The sequence below is a fragment of the Pezoporus flaviventris genome, unplaced genomic scaffold (genome assembly GCF_033815535.1).
Source record: "Pezoporus flaviventris isolate CSIRO_AGI_PZ_B2104156 unplaced genomic scaffold, CSIRO_AGI_Pfla_v1 ptg000063l, whole genome shotgun sequence".
Classification (NCBI taxonomy): domain Eukaryota; kingdom Metazoa; phylum Chordata; class Aves; order Psittaciformes; family Psittacidae; genus Pezoporus; species Pezoporus flaviventris.
In genome coordinates this window covers 10,781,458-10,797,782 of record NW_026892611.1, presented here as the reverse complement: position 1 = coordinate 10,797,782, position 16,325 = coordinate 10,781,458, and the positions used below count along the sequence as shown (strand labels likewise).

Here is a 16,325-nt window from a genome sequence, read left to right as displayed (position 1 = left end):
TGATGTGTTCTCTGCCCTTCTTCTGCCCACAGCATGAGCTCACCATCGCTGAGGCTTGCGGAGCGGAGCAGCCCTTGGGCATTGCTTTGGCCAGTAAGCCGTTGGAGGTAATAGCAGAGTCCAGCGGGGCCAGGCTGCTGGCAGTGGGCTGGGGTTCAGGGGATGCTCAGAAGGAGCGGTTGGAGGGAACAGGCAGCTGGTGCCAGCACCAGGACAGCCCCGCAGGGCTGGTGCAGTGAGACACGGGGCGTCCATGAGCGGTCCCGTGGGACCCTTTGCACTGCAGGACCCATCAGTGTCCTCCCCTAGCTCCCTGAGCAGGTCCTTTGCCCCAGCAGAGTTCCTGTCCCGCCAAGGGAGCGAGCAGGTCCCAGCATCCCCAGCTCTACCTTGGCAATGAGTTTTGCAGGCAGGACCCCTTCTCCCGTGGGCGCCCAGCGAGCCCTGCCTCCAGCCTGGCAAATGCTCACATCCCATGCAGGTGGCCCAGGAGAAGCTCCGGGCTGAAGTCTGTCGCCAGGTGAACACATGCAACATGCTGCTGTACCAGGTGGAGCAGCGGAGCCGGGCCAAGGAGCGGCTGCAGAGGCGGCTGCAGCAGCTGCAGGATGTCCAGAGGGCCGAAAAGCAGCAGCAGGCACAGGTGCCAGGGCCCCTCCCTGGGGTGGCAGCACCCGTGGGGGGTTTCAGTCAACCCTGCCCCCCTGGGTGGGCACTGGTCTCAGTAGATGGGCTCACCCCTTGTCTCCAACCTTCTCTGCCCTAGGTGGTTCGTACCCTGGAGGGCAACATAGAGAAGATGCAAACAAAAGTCCGCGCTGGGCAGAAGGTGACTGCCCTGTACGTGGCGGTGCGGGATGCCCTGAGGAAGGTGAGCTCATCCTCACCGTGCCGTTGTCTCACCCGCTCCCCCTGCAAAGGCACTGAAGGGCCCAAGGGGCTGTGCTGGTGGGACACCCTCCTGCAGGAGGTCCTCCTGCTCCCCTCCACCTTCTGTCCCAGCACAGGGCACCCCTGGGACTCAGTGGGCTCTGGCTCCCCGTGTCCCAGGAGCTGGCCCACCTGCCTCTGCACCTGGACCTCCTGAGTGAGACGGCCGAGCTGCAGCATAGGGAGGTGGAGGACATGGAGCTCATGGCCTCGCGTGGGCTCAGAGCTGCTCGTGGAGCCGAGGTGAGACCATCGTCCAGGGCACCTCAGGGTGCTTTCCTGCCCTCCAGAGCCCACACATGGCACCAGACGGCCGTGCTGCTGAGTCTTCCTTCCTTCAAGAAAAAGCAAGACTGAGCTTGGCTTCCCCGCAGCACCCAGATGCCTCCATAGCTCCTCCTGTGTCTGGCACTTGGGCCGGGCTGCCCTGAGCTGGGGACAGCTGCCTGAAGCCCTGGCCACGGGGAAGGTGGCGTTCTCCATTCTCTAGCTGGCCTTGCTCACTTTCCTTCCCAGGCTGTTTACAGGGGGTAGGGGGTGGCATTTTTGATGCTGGCCATGCCAGGCTTAGAAGCTCACAGAGGTCCGCTGGAGCTTTGGGAGCCACTTCTCTTCTGCTCTGCTCCAGGAGCGCATGGTCAGGACGAAAACCCAGGTCCTTGCAGAGAGGGAGCTCAGGCTCCGCACCCAGGCTGCTCAGAAAGAGCCCAGAGACGGAGGCTGGCTCAAGGAAGCAAAAGAAAGGGCTCTGAAAACGGTGAGCTGGGGGACCCCGGCACATTCAGGGTTGCCGGCATAGGGCGGGCATCAGTGCCCAGCCTGCCATGGGTGAGGGGCTGCAGGGCCAGCTCCCCCAGGGTGCCAGCAGCTCAGGGGTGACGATGAACATCCTTGCAGCAAGCCAAGCATGACCTCAGCAGGGACTTCCTGAGCCTGCCCGCAGAGGACCCAGTGGTGGGTGAGTGCCTGTCAGGGTGCAGGGGGGGGATGCAGGCGCAGCCGCAGGCATCCTTCCCTGCCACAACCTTTCCACCGCAGCTGCCAAACTGGAGGCCACCAAGTACCAGCTGCAGCGGGAGGCCTACGTGAGGGAGAAGATAGAGGAGGCCAAGGATGTGGTGCAGTGCTCCCGCCTCTGGGTGAGGTGAAAAGCCATCTCTGGTAGAAGCTGGGGCTGCTCCAGCCCCAGGGAGCTGAGCCTTGTCTGCTCACCTTGTTCCATGGCAGGGTTATCTGCTCTCCTCTGTCCCCAGAGCCCCCCAGGGCCCCTCTTGTACAGGCAGGGCTGGAACTGCTTTGCTCCACGCCATGAACTTGCAGTGCTTCCTGTGGTTCCTGGTGCAGAAACCTCCCCAGGAGCACGGCCCAGATCCTGTACCCTGCAGGAGTGCCCTGGGCTGAGTCCCTGTGCTCTCCCCCGGCCAGGACATCCCCATCAGGCTCCAGGCACAGCAGAAGTCCCTGCTGGAAATGGAGCAGTACCTCACAAGGTGCAAGGAGAAGAAGCAGGAGCTGGAGAAGGCAGTGAAGGAGCTGGAGATGCAGCGCGATGAGCTGAAGTTTCGCCGGCCCCCAGACACAAGCAGGTGCTGCTGGCCTCCGGACACTCATGCCAAAGGGGCCGGCACCCTTAGGGGCAGGGGGACACGTGCATGGCAGGTGTCCCAAGAGGGCAGCCCTTCCTTTGTCACCCTGCGGCTGCCCACCCCTCCCGCACTGGGAGGCTTTCTGAGCAGAGTGCTGCCCCAGCTCTGGTGCTGGCAGAGCACGCAAAGCTCCTGCGCTGGCAGCAGGAGGAGCCTTGCTCCTTGCCTGGCATGGGAAGTGGGAGCAGCAGCAGCGTGGGGTTGAGTTGCAGGCAGCATCTCTGCCCTGCGCTTGGGGGCAGGGGAGAAGCTGGGCAGCAGCTTTTGCAACAGCTTTGGGGTGTCTGCACCCCTGTGCCGTTGTATGGATGTGACCGTGGTTGGCTCCAGGGGGCTGGTGGAGGAGCTGAGGACGAGGCTGCAGCGGGAAGAGGCTCGGCTGGAACAGGGGCGAGCCCAGCTGCTGAGGAGCCAGGAGACGCTGCTGGACTTTGAAAACGCACTTGACAACCTCTTCGTCCGGCTGCGGGGCATCACCGTGCCTGGCCAGGTACCCGCCCAACGCTGGGCTGAGCAGAGCCCAGGCTCTGCTTGGTGCTGCAACGGCACCGTGTGGTGACACTTGGTGCAGCGACCATCACCCCAAGGGGCTCGTTCTCCCCACCAAGGCTGTTCCCTCTCTGACTCCAGGAGCATCCTGTCAAGGCCATGGCAGTGGACGAGAAGCTCCGGCAGTGTGAGCAGAAGCTGCAGTACCTGGTGCAGCGGGTGGCTGACCTGCCCCCCTCCAGCCACAGCGAGGATGATGAGGTGCACGGCGGCTCCATCCCTGCTGCGCTCTTTGGGGACCCGCACAGGCTTTCCCGGGTGGCCCGTGCCAAGCCATCCTCCCAGCTGGAGGATGGAGGTGCTCGAGGGAAGAGCCACGGAGCAGCTCAGGCCCAGGTGGCCCCGGGCTCTGTGGGGTGTTCCCTACCAGGGGCACATGGAGCTTGGGCACCCCTTTGCTTGTAACACCCGCCTCCCCTTCAGCTATGAACACAGCCTCTCTTTCACAGACTTTTGTGAAGGTCAGGCAGCTGCTGGAGGAAACCCTCATGGCCGATCCACGGAACCGGAAGGTTTCCTTGGAGGACACGGGCGTGGGGCTCCAAGGTAGGAAAGGGGACACATCCCACGGCAACTGCCCCAGCCAGCCCCTGCCTCCTGGCATTTCTGGCTGTCCTTGCCCATCTCCCACTGTCCCAGCAGAGCCCAACCCAGGAGTTGCTGCAGGCGTTGGGGCTGACCGCGCTTGGCTCCAGGCCTTTGAGCATAGTGCTGGTTTTCTGTGTGCATGTGGGAGACTGGAGGCAGATGGTGGCTTGGGGAGCGTAGAAGCACCACAGGAGCAAGGGGGGATGCTGTGGTGCAAGCGGGGAGAGCCTCGTCTTCAGAACCACTTGGCTGTGAATCTTCTTCACAGCCAGGGCTTGGCTCTGCCAGTGGCCTCCTCCTATGGGAGCTGCCGGCTCCTCCTGGGGACACAGGCACAGCAGAGGCAGCCCCACAGACCCTCCCCAGCCCGCTCCTCTCCGCTCTCTCCTCCAGACGATTTTGATATCCCTGACAACCACAGTGGCCTTGTCCTCACCAGAGAAGCCATCAAGAAGCAAGGGCTGGACTTGATCGAAAGCAAGAAGAAAAGCAAGAGGAAGTAGCGGTTGCTCCCCGAGACCTGGGGATGCCCCAGAGCACCCGTTGTGCACTTTTGCCTCCTGTTAATAGAGGAGATGTTTTTCATTCCATCGGATGCGCTTGGTGGGCTTTGTGTGACTGCAGGTGTGGGGATTCTATTGCCAAAACGTAGCACAAGCTGTGGTTTTGAAAGGAAGCTCCAGAAGGAGCATGATGTGCCAGTGACCACGTGGAATGGAGCGTCCCAGAACCAAGAGCCCAACAGGTACTTTCTTCTGCAATCACACTGCAGAAGACAACCCACCCATCTCCTGCCCCTGTCCTGTTCTCATGTGCTTACCGCAGCCAGGGGGGTGAGCTGAACTTCTAGGAACTACATCATAGATAGCCTGCATAGAAGAGCCAAAATTAAAACACCCAATGCCTCCTCCCACAACAGTGTGCCAGGACAAAAAGCTCTTGCTGGGCATCACCTACACATGGTGAGCACCAGATAAGCCCCACCGACACGCCAACCTGCCCTTTCTTAGCCACCCAAAACTCCATCCCTCCACATGGAAGGGAACCAAGGAAAAGCTAGGGTGGAATGTGGGCATTGGCAGCAGCAGAATGGGAGGAAGCCCTGGGGTGGTGAGGCAGCAGGAGGCCTGTGCGAGAGGACCGCCGCTCCCCGGGGCTGAGGGACTGAGGAGCAGTGGGTCTGGACCCCAGCTGGGCACACTGTCCCCCCCACCACAGTGGGGCGGTCATTGGCATCCATGAGGAATGGCTCAGGGAGATCCGAGAGGAGCCCAGATGTAAGCGGCGAGGAGAAGCAGACAGGCCAACCCAATACGGGTGATAAGCAACTTCTAGTTTATTTGTGACGCAGTTCACACATATATAGGAGTGGTATTCAGCCACTCCTTCTTGGCATAACAGTATTGGTTAGCCCCCACAGCTTCCTCCACATTCTCCTCCCAGGTCCGGTCTCCGGCCACCTGTGGGGGCCACCCCCTGCCTTGCTTGCACAGTCCTCCAGAACTCTATGGTCCTGCTCTTAAGAGTCATTCTGCAACAATTCCCCCCTTTTTCTTTGTGCAAGCAAGGCATTATGGGTTATTCTGTTCACCTGTTTTATCACACAACTATAAACAAGCCTAATAGCTACGATGATTAACCTAACAAGGATACATAAGTGCAATACTTTTAAACAGTGTTTGACTCAACCTGTAATGCCCCGTGAAGACAACCATCTAGTTATTCTTAGGATATTGCTCATTTCCTATTGCTGGGTAAGCTGAGCCAGGGTTCTCAGCTGTGCGTACATCGAATTAGCATAATCAGAGACTCATACAACACATTCCATCAAACTCTTCACATCCATGTCCCTGTTCCAACAACAAAAGGTTCTGCAGTGTTGCATGTCTTACAGAGTCAACATTAAAACAAATCAGGAATTGCCTTCGATGTAGAATTGTCTGCTTAGCAACTCAGCAACCCAGTCTGCTTAGTTGAGCTGAAGCACTTACAGTGATTTGGCATATTATGATTGGATCCATGTTTTGAAGACCCTCAGTGACTAACATATAATCGGTTAAACACAGGTGTGAGAACTCAACCCTGAAAGCTTGCCAACAGTCCACAGTTCTCATTAGCTTGGTGAATTCCAGCCTCTTATCTTGCTTGCTTAAGCTTCCTCGGGCCTCCCACGGCCCCGCGGTATCTTTCAGGACCATTCAAAGTTTATGTACCAATTACCCATTCTCCTGTGAGAACACTGTCTCCACATCTTCCCCCTTTTGTTTTCTCCAGTAACGAGTCGCTACTACAGCAAGGCATACATAAATTTACATTAGCAGAGTAACTATTACAGGGTGCAGCAGCATGTCGAAGATGCTGATGGCAGTGAAGGACTAGCCAAAGAAATTTCTTACCAGTGGAATTCTCCCCCCCCTTAATTTGTTCCATCACCTCCTTTATAACACTACCATTGTATTAAAATTTTTCTAGCTTTTGCCTTAGCATTTTCTAGCAGCTACTGCAAATTTCCATACTCTAACATCTCTTTTACAAGTGACAAATCTATACAATACAAGGTGCAGTTTCTTATTAGCAACTAGCTAGTAAATACAGGTGGTTTTATACACAAAATCACAACCTCTAATAATAACTACTTTACAAGCACACATATTCAGGATGTTACTTTTCAGTTGCCCCCAAGTGATGTTTTGCAGTCATTCGTTTTTCTCTTCCTCTATCTCAGTCTGCTTGGGGTATTCACGGTCAGCTCCTGTAGCTGAGGCATCAGGTTTATCCATTCGTCTGTCCAGCTCATGGCAAGGCTTGACAAACTTTGCAGGCAGTCACCATGGACCTGTAGGCAGGAGGACACAAATATACCCCCTCCCCCAGGTTATCAGTTCTTCAGTTCTTGAGAAGTAGACAGGTTAGACAGGTTAAGTGCAGCATCATTACTCTCTCTCTCTCCCCCTCTTTTCTTTTCTTTTTTTTTTTTTTTTTTTTAGTCCCTGCAAAAGCCATCATTACTCCCACTACAGTCCCACGTACAGAACGTGGCACAAGGACCCTGTGGAGACTAACAGCAAACCAGCTCCGAGAAGGAGAAGCATCATTGCAGTGAGAGGTGGCAGGCTCAACCTTAGCGGGGGTCCCCGCAGAGGCTCCGCCTCCCCCACATCGTATGAGGCTTGGGCTTTTATACCGACCAAAATGCACACTCGTTCCGACACAGGTGGCCAGCCTGTGCTGGAACAAGTGGCTAGCAGTATCTACAGAGGTCTCCAAGGGTTGATAGAAACCTGGACATACTTATATTTACCAACTTCTAGTACATGAGTATCACAGAGAAACTGTATGGGCTCTCCCTGTCAATTGCAAGAAAAAATCATAACATATACAGCTTGAGTATAAGAGGATTTTAACGCATACGTGGTCACCGTTTGTCAGGCCTCCTTAACTATTTTGAGATCAAGAGCTTCCCACTCTTTAGCCCCCTGCTGTGTAGTAAACACAGGATATGCCAAGATGCCCATTGCAGAAAATTCCCCAGTAATGTTCACCTCTTTGGTTACCCATTGTTACAACAGAGCGTCTCCAGGGCCAGTAAGTCTGAGCAGACCGACCCGGGAGATGAAGAGTCAGGGTCTGGAAGCAGAGGATATAAATCTGGCTCGGATTCAGGGGATTCGGGGGCTGATCCTGCGCCGAACTCGGGGTCTCCGTTGCTCGCAGCTGTGTCTTTCTTATCAGATGTCTCTCGTTCGGTATGTGGCCATCTGCAGACCTGGCTCCTCCGTGACTGAGTTAAAAATCTTTTCACTCTGGGGCATAGTGGGCTGGAGAGGCTCGCGGTTCCTTTAAATCTCCCGCTCGCGCATGATCCCTATTTTCTACTGCGTGCTTCAAAATGGCGCCGCAATCGGTCCGGCGCCGAGGCACCGCCCTCTTTCTTTCGGATTCCTCGACTTTTATCATGCGTGTACCTTCTAATATACTTTCTCTGTCCTTTTCAAAGTCCCTGCTTTCGGAACTGGGGTGGTGGGGGAGCAGGGGGTTACACCTCCTCCGCGGCACCTTCTGATGGAGGGGGAGAAAAGGGGGGGGGGAAACCCTGTGCTCCCGCGAGTTGGGGTGGGGGGGAACGAGTTGTAATCTTCCCCCGGTTTCAGCCGACCGGGGACGTCTGTTCCTAGTTTCTCCGTTGCTACCGCAGCAGTTTTCTTTTCTGCCTTGTATCTTTTTATACAGTTCATTACTTCCCTCCGTGGTTTACCGAGTTTCTTTGCCTTTTTATAATCATTAAGCACTGAGTCAAATAGTTCATCACCAAACTTTTGCCACTCACTCTCCTCAAATATTGTATTAGGATCTGCAAAAAAAATCTCTTAGCCTTCCCTACAGCCACTAGACCTGCTAGCTGCTTTAGAGTCTCAGGCTCAATTCCCCGCTTTTCTAAAAAGCACTGTAAAAAGTTAAGGGCTCAGTTCCCCGCTGCCGTTGTCGAAGCCGAGTTTTGCTGAGGGACAGTGAAACGGAGATTCATGAACCACTTTATCCGATTTAAAATGCTTTCTCTTGCCCCCAATGTAATCTACGTGTTTAAATTTTGCCTCGGAAAGGTTAGGGGCGTAATTCCTGTATTTGGCACGTGGACGTGGCCTCCGTGTGGAGATCTCTACATGCATGGCCAGACTGGGGAGATTCCTTGGGTGTACAAACCCTTCCCTGCTTGTCTTTCAAGCGACCACTTCTTCATGCAGGCTTGATGAAGCACTAGAGATAATCGTGTCGGAATTTAGCTTGTCACTGGCTATTAGCGCTAACATGCCATTTATAAATCTGCAAAGGAGATGCTGAGTAAGAGCCTCAGAGGGTATTTCTTAACCCCCTTAGCACAACAGGATGGCTGTAGGTAAAAGACCCCGCATTACAGAAGCTTGATCTCGGCTGAAGTACAAGCTTAGTGCTGGGAAGGCCATTTCCTCCAAAGTCTTTTTCTGCAGCTCTCTGGTAGCGGGATCTTGATGGTATTGACCAACAAACAAGTGTACGTGCTTGCATTTCGTGTCCCGTTTGTAGGTGAGCAAGAGCATACGGTGAGCATCCGAATAAATAATCAGTATTGAGAGCTGGTTGGTTCTTGCCCGTGTCAACAGGAGCGTAACTCCCTGCGCGGCTGTTTCCTGACCAATGAGCTGACCTTTCCAAAGGGACATGTCCAGGCAGCAAGAGGCTGCTCTTGCTCCGTTGCTGTGGTTACGGCCCGGCAACAGTTCCCAGGGCGTAGGGAGCTCAGCTCCATGTTGTGGTTACAGCCCTGCGACAATTATGAGGACGTAGGTTGCTCAGCTCCGTTGGCTTGGCCACAGCTCTGTGACCCTTGCAGCGGGCAGTAGAACTGCAGTGGCTGCTGCGTACACAGCGGGGCTGGAGAGCCGAGGCAGGAGCAGCGGCATCATGCTGGGCCAGAAGACGAACCTCAGCAAGCGCATCCGTGAGATGCGTGCCAGCATAGCCTTGCAAGGTGCTGCCCCGTTGGCTTTGCGTTATGGGCTGGGCCAAGTAGGGGGCTTTTGGTCCCCGCATCATCCTGCATGGTACCAACAGCTCCTCAATGTCCTGCAGGGCAAGCAAGGAACTTGTACAGCAAGCCACAGGAAGAGAAGTTCACGCAGAACGTGGAGCGGCTGCCCCAGCTGCGAGAGGCGGTGCAGGAGGATATCTATGTCCTGGGCCTTGCCCGCAAGGTACCGGCAGGTCCCATTTGCTGCCTCCGTGACTGTGACTCTGCTGGACGTGCAGAGCTAGCTTCTCCACTGGTCCTGTCCAGGAGCAGGGAGTGCAGGGCAGCAGGAGGCTGGGACCATCCCCAGGCTGGCAGTGATGTGTTCTCTGCCCTTCTTCTGCCCACAGCATGAGCTCACCATCGCTGAGGCTTGCGGAGCGGAGCAGCCCTTGGGCATTGCTTTGGCCAGTAAGCCGTTGGAGGTAATAGCAGAGTCCAGCGGGGCCAGGCTGCTGGCAGTGGGCTGGGGTTCAGGGGATGCTCAGAAGGAGCGGTTGGAGGGAACAGGCAGCTGGTGCCAGCACCAGGACAGCCCCGCAGGGCTGGTGCAGTGAGACACGGGGCGTCCATGAGCGGTCCCGTGGGACCCTTTGCACTGCAGGACCCATCAGTGTCCTCCCCTAGCTCCCTGAGCAGGTCCTTTGCCCCAGCAGAGTTCCTGTCCCGCCAAGGGAGCGAGCAGGTCCCAGCATCCCCAGCTCTACCTTGGCAATGAGTTTTGCAGGCAGGACCCCTTCTCCCGTGGGCGCCCAGCGAGCCCTGCCTCCAGCCTGGCAAATGCTCACATCCCATGCAGGTGGCCCAGGAGAAGCTCCGGGCTGAAGTCTGTCGCCAGGTGAACACATGCAACATGCTGCTGTACCAGGTGGAGCAGCGGAGCCGGGCCAAGGAGCGGCTGCAGAGGCGGCTGCAGCAGCTGCAGGATGTCCAGAGGGCCGAAAAGCAGCAGCAGGCACAGGTGCCAGGGCCCCTCCCTGGGGTGGCAGCACCCGTGGGGGGTTTCAGTCAACCCTGCCCCCCTGGGTGGGCACTGGTCTCAGTAGATGGGCTCACCCCTTGTCTCCAACCTTCTCTGCCCTAGGTGGTTCGTACCCTGGAGGGCAACATAGAGAAGATGCAAACAAAAGTCCGCGCTGGGCAGAAGGTGACTGCCCTGTACGTGGCGGTGCGGGATGCCCTGAGGAAGGTGAGCTCATCCTCACCGTGCCGTTGTCTCACCCGCTCCCCCTGCAAAGGCACTGAAGGGCCCAAGGGGCTGTGCTGGTGGGACACCCTCCTGCAGGAGGTCCTCCTGCTCCCCTCCACCTTCTGTCCCAGCACAGGGCACCCCTGGGACTCAGTGGGCTCTGGCTCCCCGTGTCCCAGGAGCTGGCCCACCTGCCTCTGCACCTGGACCTCCTGAGTGAGACGGCCGAGCTGCAGCATAGGGAGGTGGAGGACATGGAGCTCATGGCCTCGCGTGGGCTCAGAGCTGCTCGTGGAGCCGAGGTGAGACCATCGTCCAGGGCACCTCAGGGTGCTTTCCTGCCCTCCAGAGCCCACACATGGCACCAGACGGCCGTGCTGCTGAGTCTTCCTTCCTTCAAGAAAAAGCAAGACTGAGCTTGGCTTCCCCGCAGCACCCAGATGCCTCCATAGCTCCTCCTGTGTCTGGCACTTGGGCCGGGCTGCCCTGAGCTGGGGACAGCTGCCTGAAGCCCTGGCCACGGGGAAGGTGGCGTTCTCCATTCTCTAGCTGGCCTTGCTCACTTTCCTTCCCAGGCTGTTTACAGGGGGTAGGGGGTGGCATTTTTGATGCTGGCCATGCCAGGCTTAGAAGCTCACAGAGGTCCGCTGGAGCTTTGGGAGCCACTTCTCTTCTGCTCTGCTCCAGGAGCGCATGGTCAGGACGAAAACCCAGGTCCTTGCAGAGAGGGAGCTCAGGCTCCGCACCCAGGCTGCTCAGAAAGAGCCCAGAGACGGAGGCTGGCTCAAGGAAGCAAAAGAAAGGGCTCTGAAAACGGTGAGCTGGGGGACCCCGGCACATTCAGGGTTGCCGGCATAGGGCGGGCATCAGTGCCCAGCCTGCCATGGGTGAGGGGCTGCAGGGCCAGCTCCCCCAGGGTGCCAGCAGCTCAGGGGTGACGATGAACATCCTTGCAGCAAGCCAAGCATGACCTCAGCAGGGACTTCCTGAGCCTGCCCGCAGAGGACCCAGTGGTGGGTGAGTGCCTGTCAGGGTGCAGGGGGGGGATGCAGGCGCAGCCGCAGGCATCCTTCCCTGCCACAACCTTTCCACCGCAGCTGCCAAACTGGAGGCCACCAAGTACCAGCTGCAGCGGGAGGCCTACGTGAGGGAGAAGATAGAGGAGGCCAAGGATGTGGTGCAGTGCTCCCGCCTCTGGGTGAGGTGAAAAGCCATCTCTGGTAGAAGCTGGGGCTGCTCCAGCCCCAGGGAGCTGAGCCTTGTCTGCTCACCTTGTTCCATGGCAGGGTTATCTGCTCTCCTCTGTCCCCAGAGCCCCCCAGGGCCCCTCTTGTACAGGCAGGGCTGGAACTGCTTTGCTCCACGCCATGAACTTGCAGTGCTTCCTGTGGTTCCTGGTGCAGAAACCTCCCCAGGAGCACGGCCCAGATCCTGTACCCTGCAGGAGTGCCCTGGGCTGAGTCCCTGTGCTCTCCCCCGGCCAGGACATCCCCATCAGGCTCCAGGCACAGCAGAAGTCCCTGCTGGAAATGGAGCAGTACCTCACAAGGTGCAAGGAGAAGAAGCAGGAGCTGGAGAAGGCAGTGAAGGAGCTGGAGATGCAGCGCGATGAGCTGAAGTTTCGCCGGCCCCCAGACACAAGCAGGTGCTGCTGGCCTCCGGACACTCATGCCAAAGGGGTCGGCACCCTTAGGGGCAGGGGGACACGTGCATGGCAGGTGTCCCAAGAGGGCAGCCCTTCCTTTGTCACCCTGCGGCTGCCCACCCCTCCCGCACTGGGAGGCTTTCTGAGCAGAGTGCTGCCCCAGCTCTGGTGCTGGCAGAGCACGCAAAGCTCCTGCGCTGGCAGCAGGAGGAGCCTTGCTCCTTGCCTGGCATGGGAAGTGGGAGCAGCAGCAGCGTGGGGTTGAGTTGCAGGCAGCATCTCTGCCCTGCGCTTGGGGGCAGGGGAGAAGCTGGGCAGCAGCTTTTGCAACAGCTTTGGGGTGTCTGCACCCCTGTGCCGTTGTATGGATGTGACCGTGGTTGGCTCCAGGGGGCTGGTGGAGGAGCTGAGGACGAGGCTGCAGCGGGAAGAGGCTCGGCTGGAACAGGGGCGAGCCCAGCTGCTGAGGAGCCAGGAGACGCTGCTGGACTTTGAAAACGCACTTGACAACCTCTTCGTCCGGCTGCGGGGCATCACCGTGCCTGGCCAGGTACCCGCCCAACGCTGGGCTGAGCAGAGCCCAGGCTCTGCTTGGTGCTGCAACGGCACCGTGTGGTGACACTTGGTGCAGCGACCATCACCCCAAGGGGCTCGTTCTCCCCACCAAGGCTGTTCCCTCTCTGACTCCAGGAGCATCCTGTCAAGGCCATGGCAGTGGACGAGAAGCTCCGGCAGTGTGAGCAGAAGCTGCAGTACCTGGTGCAGCGGGTGGCTGACCTGCCCCCCTCCAGCCACAGCGAGGATGATGAGGTGCACGGCGGCTCCATCCCTGCTGCGCTCTTTGGGGACCCGCACAGGCTTTCCCGGGTGGCCCGTGCCAAGCCATCCTCCCAGCTGGAGGATGGAGGTGCTCGAGGGAAGAGCCACGGAGCAGCTCAGGCCCAGGTGGCCCCGGGCTCTGTGGGGTGTTCCCTACCAGGGGCACATGGAGCTTGGGCACCCCTTTGCTTGTAACACCCGCCTCCCCTTCAGCTATGAACACAGCCTCTCTTTCACAGACTTTTGTGAAGGTCAGGCAGCTGCTGGAGGAAACCCTCATGGCCGATCCACGGAACCGGAAGGTTTCCTTGGAGGACACGGGCGTGGGGCTCCAAGGTAGGAAAGGGGACACATCCCACGGCAACTGCCCCAGCCAGCCCCTGCCTCCTGGCATTTCTGGCTGTCCTTGCCCATCTCCCACTGTCCCAGCAGAGCCCAACCCAGGAGTTGCTGCAGGCGTTGGGGCTGACCGCGCTTGGCTCCAGGCCTTTGAGCATAGTGCTGGTTTTCTGTGTGCATGTGGGAGACTGGAGGCAGATGGTGGCTTGGGGAGCGTAGAAGCACCACAGGAGCAAGGGGGGATGCTGTGGTGCAAGCGGGGAGAGCCTCGTCTTCAGAACCACTTGGCTGTGAATCTTCTTCACAGCCAGGGCTTGGCTCTGCCAGTGGCCTCCTCCTATGGGAGCTGCCGGCTCCTCCTGGGGACACAGGCACAGCAGAGGCAGCCCCACAGACCCTCCCCAGCCCGCTCCTCTCCGCTCTCTCCTCCAGACGATTTTGATATCCCTGACAACCACAGTGGCCTTGTCCTCACCAGAGAAGCCATCAAGAAGCAAGGGCTGGACTTGATCGAAAGCAAGAAGAAAAGCAAGAGGAAGTAGCGGTTGCTCCCCGAGACCTGGGGATGCCCCAGAGCACCCGTTGTGCACTTTTGCCTCCTGTTAATAGAGGAGATGTTTTTCATTCCATCGGATGCGCTTGGTGGGCTTTGTGTGACTGCAGGTGTGGGGATTCTATTGCCAAAACGTAGCACAAGCTGTGGTTTTGAAAGGAAGCTCCAGAAGGAGCATGATGTGCCAGTGACCACGTGGAATGGAGCGTCCCAGAACCAAGAGCCCAACAGGTACTTTCTTCTGCAATCACACTGCAGAAGACAACCCACCCATCTCCTGCCCCTGTCCTGTTCTCATGTGCTTACCGCAGCCAGGGGGGTGAGCTGAACTTCTAGGAACTACATCATAGATAGCCTGCATAGAAGAGCCAAAATTAAAACACCCAATGCCTCCTCCCACAACAGTGTGCCAGGACAAAAAGCTCTTGCTGGGCATCACCTACACATGGTGAGCACCAGATAAGCCCCACCGACGCGCCAACCTGCCCTTTCTTAGCCACCCAAAACTCCATCCCTCCACATGGAAGGGAACCAAGGAAAAGCTAGGGTGGAATGTGGGCATTGGCAGCAGCAGAATGGGAGGAAGCCCTGGGGTGGTGAGGCAGCAGGAGGCCTGTGCGAGAGGACCGCCGCTCCCCGGGGCTGAGGGACTGAGGAGCAGTGGGTCTGGACCCCAGCTGGGCACACTGTCCCCCCCACCACAGTGGGGCGGTCATTGGCATCCATGAGGAATGGCTCAGGGAGATCCGAGAGGAGCCCAGATGTAAGCGGCGAGGAGAAGCAGACAGGCCAACCCAATACGGGTGATAAGCAACTTCTAGTTTATTTGTGACGCAGTTCACACATATATAGGAGTGGTATTCAGCCACTCCTTCTTGGCATAACAGTATTGGTTAGCCCCCACAGCTTCCTCCACATTCTCCTCCCAGGTCCGGTCTCCGGCCACCTGTGGGGGCCACCCCCTGCCTTGCTTGCACAGTCCTCCAGAACTCTATGGTCCTGCTCTTAAGAGTCATTCTGCAACAATTCCCCCCTTTTTCTTTGTGCAAGCAAGGCATTATGGGTTATTCTGTTCACCTGTTTTATCACACAACTATAAACAAGCCTAATAGCTACGATGATTAACCTAACAAGGATACATAAGTGCAATACTTTTAAACAGTGTTTGACTCAACCTGTAATGCCCCGTGAAGACAACCATCTAGTTATTCTTAGGATATTGCTCATTTCCTATTGCTGGGTAAGCTGAGCCAGGGTTCTCAGCTGTGCGTACATCGAATTAGCATAATCAGAGACTCATACAACACATTCCATCAAACTCTTCACATCCATGTCCCTGTTCCAACAACAAAAGGTTCTGCAGTGTTGCATGTCTTACAGAGTCAACATTAAAACAAATCAGGAATTGCCTTCGATGTAGAATTGTCTGCTTAGCAACTCAGCAACCCAGTCTGCTTAGTTGAGCTGAAGCACTTACAGTGATTTGGCATATTATGATTGGATCCATGTTTTGAAGACCCTCAGTGACTAACATATAATCGGTTAAACACAGGTGTGAGAACTCAACCCTGAAAGCTTGCCAACAGTCCACAGTTCTCATTAGCTTGGTGAATTCCAGCCTCTTATCTTGCTTGCTTAAGCTTCCTCGGGCCTCCCACGGCCCCGCGGTATCTTTCAGGACCATTCAAAGTTTATGTACCAATTACCCATTCTCCTGTGAGAACACTGTCTCCACATCTTCCCCCTTTTGTTTTCTCCAGTAACGAGTCGCTACTACAGCAAGGCATACATAAATTTACATTAGCAGAGTAACTATTACAGGGTGCAGCAGCATGTCGAAGATGCTGATGGCAGTGAAGGACTAGCCAAAGAAATTTCTTACCAGTGGAATTCTCCCCCCCCTTAATTTGTTCCATCACCTCCTTTATAACACTACCATTGTATTAAAATTTTTCTAGCTTTTGCCTTAGCATTTTCTAGCAGCTACTGCAAATTTCCATACTCTAACATCTCTTTTACAAGTGACAAATCTATACAATACAAGGTGCAGTTTCTTATTAGCAACTAGCTAGTAAATACAGGTGGTTTTATACACAAAATCACAACCTCTAATAATAACTACTTTACAAGCACACATATTCAGGATGTTACTTTTCAGTTGCCCCCAAGTGATGTTTTGCAGTCATTCGTTTTTCTCTTCCTCTATCTCAGTCTGCTTGGGGTATTCACGGTCAGCTCCTGTAGCTGAGGCATCAGGTTTATCCATTCGTCTGTCCAGCTCATGGCAAGGCTTGACAAACTTTGCAGGCAGTCACCATGGACCTGTAGGCAGGAGGACACAAATATACCCCCTCCCCCAGGTTATCAGTTCTTCAGTTCTTGAGAAGTAGACAGGTTAGACAGGTTAAGTGCAGCATCATTACTCTCTCTCTCTCCCCCTCTTTTCTTTTCTTTTTTTTTTTTTTTTTTTTAGTCCCTGCAAAAGCCATCATTACTCCCACTACAGTCCCACGTACAGAACG

At 56.3% G+C, this 16,325-nt stretch overlaps 2 protein-coding genes across 2 annotated transcripts; both read left to right on the top strand.

Annotated features, from left to right (window-relative positions):
• The first annotated feature begins 2 nt into the window (after positions 1–2).
• LOC133278163 (coiled-coil domain-containing protein 183-like) lies at positions 3–9,503 on the top strand. The gene is made up of 16 exons (XM_061470687.1): positions 3–107; positions 482–643; positions 767–871; positions 1,051–1,173; positions 1,559–1,687; positions 1,828–1,888; positions 1,969–2,069; positions 2,356–2,585; positions 2,907–3,066; positions 3,207–3,326; positions 3,575–3,671; positions 4,107–4,212; positions 4,932–4,990; positions 9,082–9,219; positions 9,321–9,442; positions 9,498–9,503. Exons 1-16 carry the CDS (start codon positions 3–5, stop codon positions 9,501–9,503), a joined length of 1,824 nt encoding a protein of 607 aa, XP_061326671.1.
• A 75-nt stretch (positions 9,504–9,578) lies between these two features.
• Positions 9,579–13,792, top strand: LOC133278162 (coiled-coil domain-containing protein 183-like). The gene is made up of 12 exons (XM_061470686.1): positions 9,579–9,683; positions 10,058–10,219; positions 10,343–10,447; positions 10,627–10,749; positions 11,135–11,263; positions 11,404–11,464; positions 11,545–11,645; positions 11,932–12,161; positions 12,483–12,642; positions 12,783–12,902; positions 13,151–13,247; positions 13,683–13,792. The coding sequence occupies exons 1-12, from the start codon at positions 9,579–9,581 to the stop codon at positions 13,790–13,792; spliced, it is 1,503 nt and encodes a 500-aa protein (XP_061326670.1).
• Positions 13,793–16,325: the final 2,533 nt, after the last annotated feature.

Coding starts and splice junctions, on each gene's coding strand:
- LOC133278162 (XM_061470686.1), top strand. CDS start 9,579: ATGTGTTCTCTGCCCTTCTTCTGCCCACAGCATGAGCTCACCATCGCT. Junction 10,220..10,342: donor AAAAGCAGCAGCAGGCACAG/GTGCCAGGGCCC, acceptor TCTCTGCCCTAG/GTGGTTCGTACCCTGGAGGG. Junction 12,903..13,150: donor GCCACAGCGAGGATGATGAG/GTGCACGGCGGC, acceptor TCTCTTTCACAG/ACTTTTGTGAAGGTCAGGCA.
- LOC133278163 (XM_061470687.1), top strand. CDS start 3: ATGTGTTCTCTGCCCTTCTTCTGCCCACAGCATGAGCTCACCATCGCT. Junction 3,327..3,574: donor GCCACAGCGAGGATGATGAG/GTGCACGGCGGC, acceptor TCTCTTTCACAG/ACTTTTGTGAAGGTCAGGCA. Junction 4,991..9,081: donor GATCCGAGAGGAGCCCAGAT/GTAAGCGGCGAG, acceptor TGACCCTTGCAG/CGGGCAGTAGAACTGCAGTG.